The following is a 13,363-nucleotide window of genomic DNA, read 5'->3' as shown; positions in this document are numbered from 1 at the left end:
AGATTTATTTGTAGATGTTAATGGATAACAATTTGATGGCCAGATTTACTTTTATATTAATTCTATAGATTTTTTCAGGGTGTCTATTCACATTCTTTTTCTTTTTTATAAAGTAAATACCCTTTCTTCTCAGATGAAAATAGAAGAAGAAGAAGAAACAGCTAAAATGCTCATAAGCATTTCACCATCAATATTTAATGGATAAAAAAGATTTTAATATAAATTTTATATAAAGTTATCTACCAAATACTATCACACAACTAATGCACTAGAAATTTATGCAGCATAAAACAATGTGAAATACAACCCACATATTGAGTAGAATATGGATGAAAATGGCTATCATTGATTTTTATACATAAGTTTTGAACTTTTTTTTTTTACCACATAGATTTCCCAACCTAAGAAACTTCTTACTTTAGAGAGTTTATGTAGTTTTTTTTTTTTTTTGCACTTATTTGATGAATCTATTTCAGAAGGTGTATGTGAAAATAGTAACAGTTATAATTATCTTGTAACAATATCCCAAAATTGATGGATAGCCAACTACTATTATACATTTATATATGTTTCTTACCAATAGAATGCTTTATAGAGTACATGTATTGCCCATTTCTGGATGGCTATAAGAATTGAGGTTGGTGAAAATAAAATGAGAAGCTGGTGGTCATCCAATTTTTTCCTCCAATAATCTAGGGGCTATTAGAAAACAATTTAGAGATGAAAGGTCTCCAAAAAAATTTGATGGGATTCTATGATTAGTTGTTAAATAAACATCAACTGCCTGAGGTCAGTAGGTGAATAAAATAATCTATCTTGTTAATTGCAGTTTAGACTAACACAAACTATAGGAGCAATTCCTCCAAAAGATTTGCTAAACATAAAAATAATATAGGCAGGTAAGAGAGATAACTTCTAATTTAAGGATATCTTTCTTCTGAAGATTTTTGCCCCTATCTTATCTATACTATAATCCTTATAGAATATATATATATTTTTAATTCTAGTATGTCTTCTTATACTAGTATAATAAATAAACAACCACTTATCTCAATACTAATATAATAATACATACTTATCTCTCCTCTTATCTCCTATTAAATATTTATATATTTATCAATTATAATTTTACCTTAAAAAATATAATTTTAATTAACTATCATTTCAACTAATCACTGTCTCTTTTTTTTCTCAATCTCTTTATTTATGTTGAACTATTATTTTAACTTTATATCACATCAAATATAATTATTACATATTATACTAGCTTACAAATAAACACAATGAATAATATATGTTAAAATAAGCTCTCTTATAATAGTATTAAAAATTAGCATAGTTATAATAAGTATTGAACTTATTCACTTAAGCATCAGTTAGTAGAAGGCTAGCATTTCTTTTTTCCTCTCCTTTGCAACTGGAGTATGACTTACTGTGAAAATTCCGACTCTCCCAAAGGCCTTCCTTACACAAATTCTAAAACCAAAAGCATGAGATAATCTTGACACAGTAGCCATCACTTTGATAGAAAAAGTCATGATCACCATTAATTCCAAATATCACCATTTATTGAAATAAATGTACCTTAAGCTGACTTGGGCCAGTTGCGAAAAAGAACAAGACATAGGTTGTTGTATTAGTCTATACATTTTGGAGAGATTTCAAACTGAAATGACTTTGGCTCACAAAAAGAAAAAGAAAGAAAAGTTTGAATCCCTCACTGCTGCTCAAATGCTATCTATTTAGTTTAACTTAATCTGCTCTATTTCTGCTTACTACTAAATACCAGAAGCAAACTATGAGCTGCTGTGATTCTGTAGCATTGGTGTTCGACTGGTCCGAATTACATGCTTTCTGCAGCGTTCGAAGATGCTATCGTATATTAGATCAAATTGTACACCTGCTCTATCTCGATTCACGACGAAAAGGATATGATCTGCTTCCACAATCTTGAAGTACCTTTTAAAGACCAAGCACCACTTATGTTAGCAGAAATAGCACAAGAACTTTAAAAGCAGTAGCTACACAAATAGCACAAGAACTAAAATCTCAAAATGAAACTATAAGAATTTCTAAAAAAAAGATTTTATATGTTTAGCCTAATTGTGCTCAACAATATCACTAGGCAATTGGAGTTATTGCAGCCCATACTCCAGTTTTCTTTAAAGAAAACTCAAAATAGATTGAAGTTGATATCAGATAAGAGGGTGCACCAACAGTGAAACCTATTGTATATGATATAGTATCTGCTATTAGAAATTAATGCTAAGTCAGTGACAGTTTTAGCTGGTAAAGGAGAAGACATCCACTTGGTTGGTCAATCTGTCCTTGTCCAAACAGTTGGCATTCATTGAGAATTGTCACAGGCAAATTTTGAACCTATAATGTTAATAAATATCTAAACCTTTCAGCAACTTGTTTATTATGTTGGCTCCATTGAAACATGCAAGCTTGTGTACTTTTATTACAAGCTACATTAATAGGAGACATACAATCATGGCTTATCTTCTAGATATGTTTCTGTTCATAACTTACTGCAAGAGTCAAATCTCCTGTGAGAATATGTAGCAATAACACAATTTATATATATAAATCTTGAATTTTCATGTTAATTATTAGATGTTTTCCAAGTACTCAGAAATTTAGATGAGGTAGAGTTCTCTCCACTTCCAGGGATACAGAAAACTAAAGGGTAAAGTAGAATTATGAGTTGTGGAGGAATACAAATTCTACATGTGCTCTTATATCCAAATAAATAATCAAATTAAATATTCTACTAGATAAATTTGGTTATCTCAAGGCTTATCTACATGTCAAAAGTTCATATATCTCAAAAGACTTTGTTGATGAATGCATCACATACCAGATACCAGGTTGCAGTGGATGAACATCTGAATCATCCACGACAAAATGGTTTGGGTGTTCTAATGGTATACGAGGATGTGTCATTGAGATCGTGTTTAGCGCACCATCATTGTCCTCCCAATCTTCATCCCTACAACAAGTAATTATGTACGTTAGATGTTCGATCATAATTATGACAAAAATTTTACATTGTGGACTACAAATTTCATGCCTTCAATTATTCGGATTCTGAAACATTACACACCTGTATCCTTTATAGGGCGGAGAAACATCTGAAGGGAGACGCCATTGGCACATCTGAAGAACTCGAATAAAAAGCAAAGGGTGGATTCCAAGCACACTTGACGGCACTGTAACACCCATCAGTTTTCTTGTCCTCTTAGTTGCATAGCTAAAGTAGAATGTATTAGGAAATGTTCGGAGGCCGGAATTTAGCTTGAGGGAGCCTTGGAAAGTAAGATCAGGCAAAATCCAATCACCAGAAGCAAATGGCCCTGAATTGCCTAACAGCAGATCAAATAGACCTGAAATGCCTGCCTTTCTCCATCTCATCTCAAAATGATCAAACCCAAAATTGTAGTAGTTCTTAAGCCATTTGATGTCAAGCCAATCATAAGCGATCACTCCTAGGCGGCAGAGCTGGAGCAGGCAAACTGACTTCAATGATCTTCCATCTTCTGGCCTGAACTGAAACTTTCAAGTGAGCAGAAGATTAAGATGCAAAATTTCTTTGTGAACATTACAGATGGATTTTACTATCAAACTCACTGCATTCCGTCGAGGTAGGCTCTTGTCGTCCCATTGAGTGCGCCGGATAAGGAAGTAACACTCAATACCCATTCCTCAGAAGTGTTAACATAGCCTTTGAAGGCCTGAATTAGAAAAAGCACAACATATAGCTTAGAAGATCACCTCTAGCGTTAATTTCTCCAACAATAGAAAATAAAATATGGAAGGAAGATCAGACCTTGTCTGCAAGCATCTGCTGCAAGACGCGAACCACCTGCGCACCGGCCGAATGACCAACAAAGTGAATTGGGTGGTGTTCATCCCACACCGGATAGTGCCCTGAAACAAAATTTAAATCAATTTTCTCCTCAACTCAATCAAAAATTAACTTCAAGAACTAAAACTCATAATATTTCATAGAGCTGAAATGCTTCAAAACGGCTAAAAGTTACTACCTTGATCATAAACCTTCCCAAATTGTGGATGCCCATAGATCCTGCTGTGCTCCTCACCATAATCCACCTGCCCTCCTTTCAAATAATAGAACAATTCGCGCGCCCTGATACCACAAAATCCAACCAAAAAAAAACGAATCTTTTCATCTCAACTGTATTAATATCAAACAGTACCTACGATCAAGAAGAAAGGCAACGATCAACATGAGAAATTAACAACTCTAACTCCTTGCTTACACCTAACCTATCATGGATGCTGGTTAAGGACCCCAAATCAGGCACGAGGACGTGCTCATCCTTCTTCTCCGCCCCCGCGAAGTACGACAGCCCTCCAAGCCTCTACAAGAACAAACAAACAGACAAAAACAAAAATCACACAAACAGAAGAAGAACAGAGGAATAGCAACCAATCCAAAATTTGCACATACCCCCTTGCCAAATCCAAATATCCCATGGACTAAAACAATTGGCGGAATTGACCCATTAAGAGATGGCAATCCCTTCTCCTTCCTCCCCTCTCTTTCCGCCATCCATGTCGCTGCATTAGCAGCACCATTCAGCCTGAACCAGTCTGCGAGAGACTGCGAAAGATCGGAGCCCACCGCAGAGCTAAATATATAGAATCCATAGAGTAGATGAACTACTGAGCTAACAAAGAGCTCAGTTAATCTCAACATACCAAGTGTTAGCCTTATCATCTCTCCCTCTCTCTCACCACCCACCAAGATTTCCTCAATTGCAACGTTGTACTTGTAGAGAAAAAGAAGAGGAGGTGGTAGTAGAAGAGAAGAGAGGAATAGGAACTTCTACTTCGAAAGGAATCGAGAGAGATATAGAAAGAGCATCCACTATTTGCCACGACAACCACGAGTTCGTGTGCTCGTTTCCATTCATTATAAATTTTTTTCTTTTTTTGACCAAACTAGGTCTTAATAGACTTATTTAACTAAATAATTACACCTCCCAACCTATTACGTAAAAGGCGTCTATTTTTAACGGCTCAACTACAAACAAGATATTTAATTATTTTATCTAATTATATAAATAAAAATAAATCAAATATTTTTTTCATCTATTATATTTATTGTTAGTAGGAATAAAACGGAAGATATTAGGTTATTAGGTTCAGGTGGGGTGTACTATTTAGTAAATAAATGTCTTTGGAGGGGCATTTTGGTCAAAACCTCTCCATTGGTCATACTCACACCACTTGGGAGATCGTCATGCCTAAGTTGCCATCTGGCTTTTGTTACCACCACTCTAATTTTCTATTCTTTCCCCCGCTTTGATATTAGTGTGAATGCTTCAGGCTGAGGTCGGAGAGGAAGTAGATAGAGATAGGAGAAATGGGGGAGAAAAAATAAATTATGTGGGGGTGGTTTTACCGAGGAACAAGAAATGGTCTCTTGGTGTTGTCGGTCAATCTTTCGTCCGCCCACTTCTGCAGACAAAATTTATGGTCGCCAGTTTTGATTTTTCTTGCCGTTGTTCTTTTTGATTGGTAGAGAATCCCGAGGTCAAGGTATTCATTGTTCAAGGTGGAATCCTGATCGTCTCCAACCCCCCCACTGCAGGAAATGCATGCGGTCGTGTTGGCAATTTTGCAAGTATACCCCCCTCACTTCTAAATTTTATATTTGCATGCATGGCTACTTTTACATGGCATAAACAGCGGAGAACGAGGATGCCAATAGTAATAGTATTTTTGACTGATTTGGCAGCTAATGATGGGATGCCAAGTGGATTAGTGCAGCAAATTCGTGGAGTCTGCTGTGGACTGACTATCTGCTGCCGTTCAAAGTAAGACGTTTGACATCTGGGCATGCCAAAAAGAAGAAGCAAAGCCCCTCCCTGGCATGGGCGGTGGCAAGATTGGACTTATTTGCATGTAGAATATAATGGCTTGGCTAAGCAGTTTAGTTGAAGCTTAACGATACAGTGGTTAATTTGGAGGTCTGAGGTCTATCATTATATTATATGCTTTGAAATTTAGGTGCGTTTATATTCAGAAATCTGAAGGCCGTGTTTAACCTAAGAAATCTTAAATGATAAAGAAAAAAAAATAGTAGTTCAAGATCTCAGTCTATCTTGTAATCTTATTCCTGGTCAACGACGTTAAAAGGTCTTAGAAGTTAACGTATTTTTAAGTCCATCCACCGGAATTATCATACAACAGTCTTGAATTGATGAATAAAACCATTTTGGTCCAATTTGGTACTCTTCTTACTTTTTTAGGCGTGAAGGATCCTTTTGCATGTTATCATCTACGCACTGTCTATTTTCATGCTTTACTACAATGTCAACTGAAATCTTCCAACACGAAATAATAGCATGTCTCATGTACAAGTACAAGAACAAATGCAATGCTCACATTCAAGAGGCATGATCCACTGAACCTGGATGCATGCTCTTGAATTGAAGGACCTATGGAGAAGTTTGAGTCTTCAGGACTGAGATGTACATTCTTTTTGAATCTTTATTACTGCAGATTGAAATTTATAAAATCGACCTCGGTTGATCTTGGTACATCTTTAACTATTTCATGCTATTTATCAAAAATACTCATGCTGACTTATTCCATTTTCTCAACAACAAAAATAAATGAAAAGAAAATAAAAATGCAACACTAACATTCAATTCCAGGACGTAAAAAGAAGGAAGTCAGAAGTTCCCTTTATATATAAAACTTAGTAACTTGACAGAAGAATTTATTGATTTATACTAAAATAACATAAGTAAAACTGCTATTTCCATTGTGATCAACTATAGGATTTGAGACAATTCTTGAGAACAGATTGGTAAGACTAGTATTCTGAATCCACCAACTATAGGAATTGGGTTTCCAAACATACATTGTAAGAGAACTCACGAGTTGCTGTAGGTACAAACAGGAATAAATGAAACCGACATTTTCAGAGCGACATGTTCTTCACTGCATCTGGTGTCTCCCAGCATTCAATTTTGTTGATACTTTAATCTAGTAGGATTAAAATTGTTAAGAGCACGATGGGCATTAACTACTGTAACGGTTTAAAGATCTGGGAATGAGGTGAGATCACAGATTCCTGAATAAACTTCTTAGGATTACTGGGATCACGAGTCCATCGGATCTCACTCATGTTAGGTGTCTCAACAAACAACATAGTGAACTCCCCCATCTTCTCAGCATTCCCTCGCTTACCAGCTCTGAGCACCAAGTTGTTCTTGTGGTAGGAAAATATACCATTGCTCAGGCGGAGGATATCACCAGGTTTGAAAGCCTCACACTCACTGCCCCACATCTGGAAGTGAACTGCAGCAGTTTCATCAGCAACTAAAGCCAAGCATGTTTTTTCTTTCCCATCTTCAGATATTCTTCCCTTCTCGAGCATTATGAACTTTGTGTTTACAGTGTTGGTGGCTGCAGGAACTATATCTTTCAGTGGAAGTGTTCTTGCCATTGTAGGGTGAGCCTGCCACAGGTGAGACTTGTTTATGGGACTAATAATTTCAGTATGCTACTTAAAATAATTGAGAGAATTCAGATGAAACAAGCAACACTGATAAGGTACCAAAATAATGATATTCCCTGTGTCACCAGAAAATTGAGATGAAGAAAGGGAGACATTGATGGATGAAATGATCACCACATTAGGTGAATCCGCGAGATAAAGAATGACTCCTTATTTACCACACAACGAAGAACACAAGATACATATCAAATAAAATATCATAAGAAGAAACACATCTGAGATCCAAACAGAGTTCCATTCAAATGGCATTTCATCAGTTCGAGCAAAGCCCCAAGTTTCTGTATCACCTAGAAGGCTAGGATTCTCTCTCCTTCTGAGATATTTAAGAGACATCAAATCTTGCATGTTGCATCTTCATCAAACAATTGTGACAAATAATCAACAATCTTTCTGCATGCATATCACCAAAGCGAACAGGTCCTCATGAAGTGTCCCTTTTTTCACAAAGGCATATACATCAAGAGGTCACAAATCAAAATGATAATTTAACTAATTGGGTGATTAATGAATTCATTAAGCCAATTGAAACTTAGCTTCATAAGGTTTTGAGGGCTTTCCAGTGTGACATTCTCTGGTAAAATCTACTTTTCTATTATTCCTGTCGCCGACATTAGTCAATTTCTAGTAGCTGAATATAAGCTACAGGATACTTAGCATTTCAGCTGGAGCTATTATTTTTTCATCAAAAACTACATTAGATTAGTTGAAAATGATTGAAAATGAATTTCTCCTAGTGGCACCAAGTATTAAGCAAACAAGATATGTGCCAAAGTACATTGATCTTTTTTGTGGTTCTTCCTCATAATTGTGCAATAGACCTAATTTGTCTTCAAAATCACCGAAGAATGGACATACTGAAAGCAATATTCTGAAAGGTGCCTGCAGTACGTGGGAGGTGACCACACCACATAGTGCCTAGGCAGTATGTGGGTGCGGGCGCCTATACAGTCTAGCATTTTTAATATATATAAAATTAAAAATAATTATATCAAATATATAACACACTAATTTTAGTATATATAATTTTTTTAATAGCCTAGTACACCAAAATACACAACAGTACATATATTCACAACAAAAAATGGGTAATTCACAATTAAGTGGATGAATCATGTGGTCTGGATCACAAATAACTAAGAAGTTGACAGACTATACATTAGCGGAGAAAAAAGCATTCAGATTGAAATGAATCAACAGCTAAACTTGCTAAATTGATAAACAACACAAATGATCTTCTGGCATAAGGGGAAAAAATTAAAAATGACATTAAAAGATAATCGTTGGGGGGGTGTTGTGGGAGGGGGTGAGAGAGAGAGACAAGATAGTGCAAAGGAGAGAGGAGAGACTCGAAACCACGCTTTGCTCCTTGCTGTCCACCACCCACTGTCCATCGTTGAGAGAGGAGAGTGATCGAGCACGAAGAGGATTTAGGGCATGATGATTTTTTTTTTCCTTTTAACTCTTTTCATTGCAAGTGCACCACACAATAATGAATAAGAGATTAAGCATTTCTCTAAATAGTAAAATCATTCTCCTTTCCTATGCAAAGGTTTCTATGTAGACATTTTTTAGATTAGAGTATATATTTCTTGATAAGATTTCAATTGTATAATAGATAACAAGTAGTCCAGAAGAACAATATTGATAATACATCCTAACGGTCTATGGAGGATAACCTCATCTTTGTATTGCACAGAACAAAAGTAAGCCTTAATCTATAGAAAACAGAAAGAAAAATCTTTCAAATGGATATTTCATATTTGTCTAAAATTATATTCTAGAATCTAATTTTATCCGAGATAACAAGACTCAAATTTATGTCACTTTGTTCAGTTGGTGTATAGGTGTGGTCGACATGCATAACTTTAAGTTATACACGTTTTTCTATCTCAGGTGAGGAGGCATGATAAAGTATCCATCTTTTCCTTTACCAAAATGTGCATAAGCTTTTTATTCACATTTAAGGCTTATACACTAACAAAACAAGGTCGTCTTACCGTTGGAGCCCACTAGAAGGGAAAAAAAATGAACCATTATCTCGGCACAGCAACTGAAATGGTGAAACCAAGTTTTGCAAAATCTTATTATTATAAGTATGCGCAGCTACTAGTTATGCTATCGATATACAATTGAGCAAAAAGGCATCCCGGATCTATGTGGCAAAATTACTTAATTTACAGTTTTCAACCAAGCACAGATAATAATATGTGACAACATGATTTAATCCCATTATAGAATGTAAGAAGTTTAAAATATGCCAACAAATTTCCCATATCATGTGGTACAAAGTGCTACATTAAGGAAGAAAAATAGATTATATCAAGTTATCAAGCATGATATTCACAATATCTTCTCAGCGCACAATTCAACTCAACGAGGACATCTCAAATTCCAACTAGTTATACATATAGAAAGATTTGCCTTCATCTAAATCATTTTTCCCCAATTAAAAACAGTGAAGCCATGATAAAACTGTTACTAAAGAAATATGTATGTACTGAAACATATAACACGATTACTTAAGAGGATCTCTTCCGTTTACTTGCAAGCCAATGGATGGTATTATCAAATGCTAAATGCACGGTAAAAGAAATGAATGTGTGACATCTTTACATACCAAAACATATAGTTTCCATCTACTACTAATATAAGTCAACAGTGGTGCATATAAACCATCGTCATACAAAGGTGCTCTACTACTGTGAGGCCACAGAACAAACAATTGGTAGGCATGGCAAGTGCAGGTGGGAAGACGGAGTTTACCTTTCGTTGCTGTGGAGATGCGATTGATAGGTATTAAGAGAACGCCAGAGGCAAACGCAGCGAGACCACCTGGTGCAAAGCGGTTAGTGTGGATCTTGATCAATGCTTAGGGTTTCATGTAACCTTCGTTCGACACTTCACCGGTTATCCAAATAGTTCCACTCGGATACGAGTAGGTGTTAGAATAATGCTCAAATATCTAGAGGAGAGGAGAGGAAGAGGAAGAGGAAGAGGAAAGGAGTGCGAGAGGGAGGAGAAGGAGAGATGGTTCAGCGACTAACCTAGAGAATCGAATCGAAAAGAGGGCGACCGGACCCAGTGACTGAAAAGAGAATCCAAGGAATTCCTCCTCACCAGAGGTCTACTGAGTACAAGAGATCCAGACTGTCTAGAAGGAGGAGGACCGCGAACCATGCATATGCTGGAGTTAGACATGATAACCGGGCGGGCCGGGCCGGGTTCGGGCCGGGCTAGAATAGTCTAGCCCGTTACCGCCCGTTGGCCCGTGAGAGATCGGGCCGGGCCAGCCCAACCCATCAATCACTCGGCCCAACCCATATTTCAGCTATTTTTAGAATATTTTTAACTATTAGTTTATTTTTTTTTAAATATTTATATTCCTCTATTTAAAAAAAATTTTAAAAAATTAAAATTTTTTAAAAGTCTGCTTAAAATAATGCAAAATGGTATAATAATAAAATATTTTTTACTGTAGCAAAACGGGCAAAGCACTGTAGCAGACGGGCGGGGGGCTGGCCCGTGCCGCCCATGGGTAGTTCGGGCTCGGGCCGGGCCGGGCCTAAACCGGGTCCGGGCCGGGCTTAGCCCGGTCCAAACCGGGCCGGGTCGGGCCGGGCATGGGCGGGCTGGGCCATTTGATCATGTCTAGCTGGAGTGGTAGTGCAGTTTGACTGATTAAAATTTCAGACTCGAGCTTAAAATTGACTCACATTAAAACTTATTATAATTTAAGTCTGAGGAAGTTGACTTTAATTCAAGTTTGTTTACACCCCTAAAGCACATGTTGGTGCAACATTTTACTTTCAGTTTGGTTTTGTTTGTTGATCGAAATAAAAGTTCAAGCCCTTTTATTTAGTGCTACTCTTTTCCTTTTCATTTTATTTTTAAAGTGGTGCTTCACTTTTATTAACTTTTGAGTCTTTTACTAACTTTTGAGTGTGAAGAGTTAAATCAACCATTCTTCTTGATGAAAGACGATAAAAGAAAATTAGACAAGTAGCAAAAGTAGTTGTGGTTCTTTTACTTATCAAAATGAGAAGTACAATAACATGTCAAGAACTTTAAAGAGAAAAAAGAAGGAAAAGAACATGGTCGAACTGATCAAACAAGATAATGGAGATATAAGAATAGGTATTTTTATCTATGCATAAATGGAGATGAAATATAGAGAGGTTCGTACAACACAGAATGAAGTAAGAGCTGAAATCTTAGTAGATATATACATCAGTATTATGAAGAAAAGTAAAAAATCATCTTCATGAACATACTCACCATATCACTTAAATGTGACCATGATGACCTTGCAGGACAAGAAGAGTATGCTGCATACTTGTGCTTGTGCCTGTGCCTGTGCCTGGCCAACACTAGATCACATTTCTGAGTGATCAGAGGAGGTGGCCATATAGAAGACAGAAAAATAAATCAGGTAACAGAGTAAGAATATGAGAGAGATCATGATTATTCAGTAATAGGGTTCAAAGGACATGCTACCAACTGAAAATCAGGATGACATATCAATAAATATAATATCATTCACATATAATCCCCCATATCTACTTGGTTAAATAAATGCTTGCACAAATAAACATCATGAAGAGTTTGCTTCCAATTTAGTTCTTTACCAACTCATTCAAACACCCTGTCACTTATAGCATGCCATATCATTCTTGGTTGCAGAACAAAGATATCAGATCTAAATCAGACATGCATATTAGATGAATATCATGCAGTGGATACTACACCCAGGAGAGTAGTACCTGAAATAGGAAGAGAAACATGAGATAAAAAAATTCAGATGTGGAAAATAATCAGACAGGCAGTAGTCCCTTTTAACCAGAAAATTATACTTTATCAGTGATAAGATCATAGTAATACAGTGCAACGCTGACTTGAATCTGGTCCTACATAAGGAAACAAACAGACCCTTAAAAGCACCTCTAGAACCGAACTAATATTTGCTAATTATTAGGTAAATGTAGCTAAGAAAAGATCAAACTCTATCATGTAAAGCCTGAGAGAGCACTGACCAGAAGGTACAGAACAATCTTTTGGTTGACTTCAATCTCCAAGCTCTTCTGAAAGAGATAAAACCTCCTGACATCTTAAACAACTCACCTTGCTTGGGTTTGAGATGTAATAGGACGGATTCCGTACTTGTCTTTAGGGGAAAGTGGCTCAAAACTGAGCTCATATTAACTCTTAGATCTTGTTGCCATCATCCACCAATACAAGTAACTAAACATCTGGTTACATGATTCCCATGCATAAGAACTATAATTGAACAGACAAGCAGTAAAGTTCATAATTCAGTTATCTCAATCACGATTTTTATAAAATTCCAGTTGATTTAACAAACTTGTAACCAGTACATTAAACATTATCTTGAAATATTCATTGGACTCATTTGTCTGAACAGCAGGAAAGCTGAACAACCCAAAAAAATGTATACTCAACCAAAAGTCTAGAACCTAATAACTTCTCAGTTCGGTAAGATACTAAGAATTACAAGGCTGTGAATGCTCTAGCTGTCTGAACGGAAATTGAAATTTATATTAGTGTTTATACAAAAAGAACTTTGCAGTATTCAGTTTGCAAAACAGAAGAATATCTAACAAAAATCTAATATAAACAATTTCTCAGATCTCCAAAGAAGACAAATGCTATTGGCTATTACTTCATTCGTTCCACTTCATAAATCGCCTACGTAGCTTTCTTCTTAGATATGCACTTTCCATCTTAACGCCTAAGCTCCGGCCTTAGAATATAAATTAAGCCTTAAAATTATTGTACATGTTGATG

The 13,363-nt window shown here is 36.2% G+C and overlaps 2 protein-coding genes across 3 annotated transcripts; both read right to left on the bottom strand.

Moving 5' to 3' along the window:
* Nucleotides 1-1,496: 1,496 nt before the first annotated feature.
* On the bottom strand, nt 1,497-4,893 carry LOC140776718 (uncharacterized). The gene is made up of 8 exons (XM_073120535.1): nt 4,478-4,893; nt 4,294-4,388; nt 4,050-4,153; nt 3,833-3,933; nt 3,634-3,737; nt 3,110-3,547; nt 2,864-2,995; nt 1,497-1,959 (listed from the first exon to the last, which is right to left on the bottom strand). Exons 1-8 carry the CDS (start codon nt 4,745-4,747, stop codon nt 1,797-1,799), a joined length of 1,407 nt encoding a protein of 468 aa, XP_072976636.1. The 5' UTR covers nt 4,748-4,893; the 3' UTR covers nt 1,497-1,796.
* A 1,803-nt stretch (nt 4,894-6,696) lies between these two features.
* LOC140775993 (uncharacterized) lies at nt 6,697-10,722 on the bottom strand. 2 transcript variants are annotated; one of them, XM_073119517.1, is made up of 3 exons: nt 10,606-10,722; nt 10,325-10,393; nt 6,697-7,501 (listed from the first exon to the last, which is right to left on the bottom strand). In XM_073119517.1, the coding sequence occupies exon 3, from the start codon at nt 7,487-7,489 to the stop codon at nt 7,067-7,069; it is 423 nt and encodes a 140-aa protein (XP_072975618.1). In that variant the 5' UTR covers nt 7,490-7,501; nt 10,325-10,393; nt 10,606-10,722; the 3' UTR covers nt 6,697-7,066. The 2 variants fall into 2 exon arrangements, with proteins under 2 accessions (XP_072975618.1, XP_072975617.1); XM_073119516.1 differs by having other exon boundaries at nt 10,325-10,703.
* Nucleotides 10,723-13,363: the final 2,641 nt, after the last annotated feature.

Source organism: Typha angustifolia, chromosome 14 (assembly GCF_048772165.1).
Source record: "Typha angustifolia cultivar Huaian chromosome 14, ASM4877216v1, whole genome shotgun sequence".
In the NCBI taxonomy this organism is placed as follows: Eukaryota; Viridiplantae; Streptophyta; class Magnoliopsida; order Poales; family Typhaceae; genus Typha; species Typha angustifolia.
This window is presented reverse-complemented; position numbering and strand designations above follow the sequence as displayed.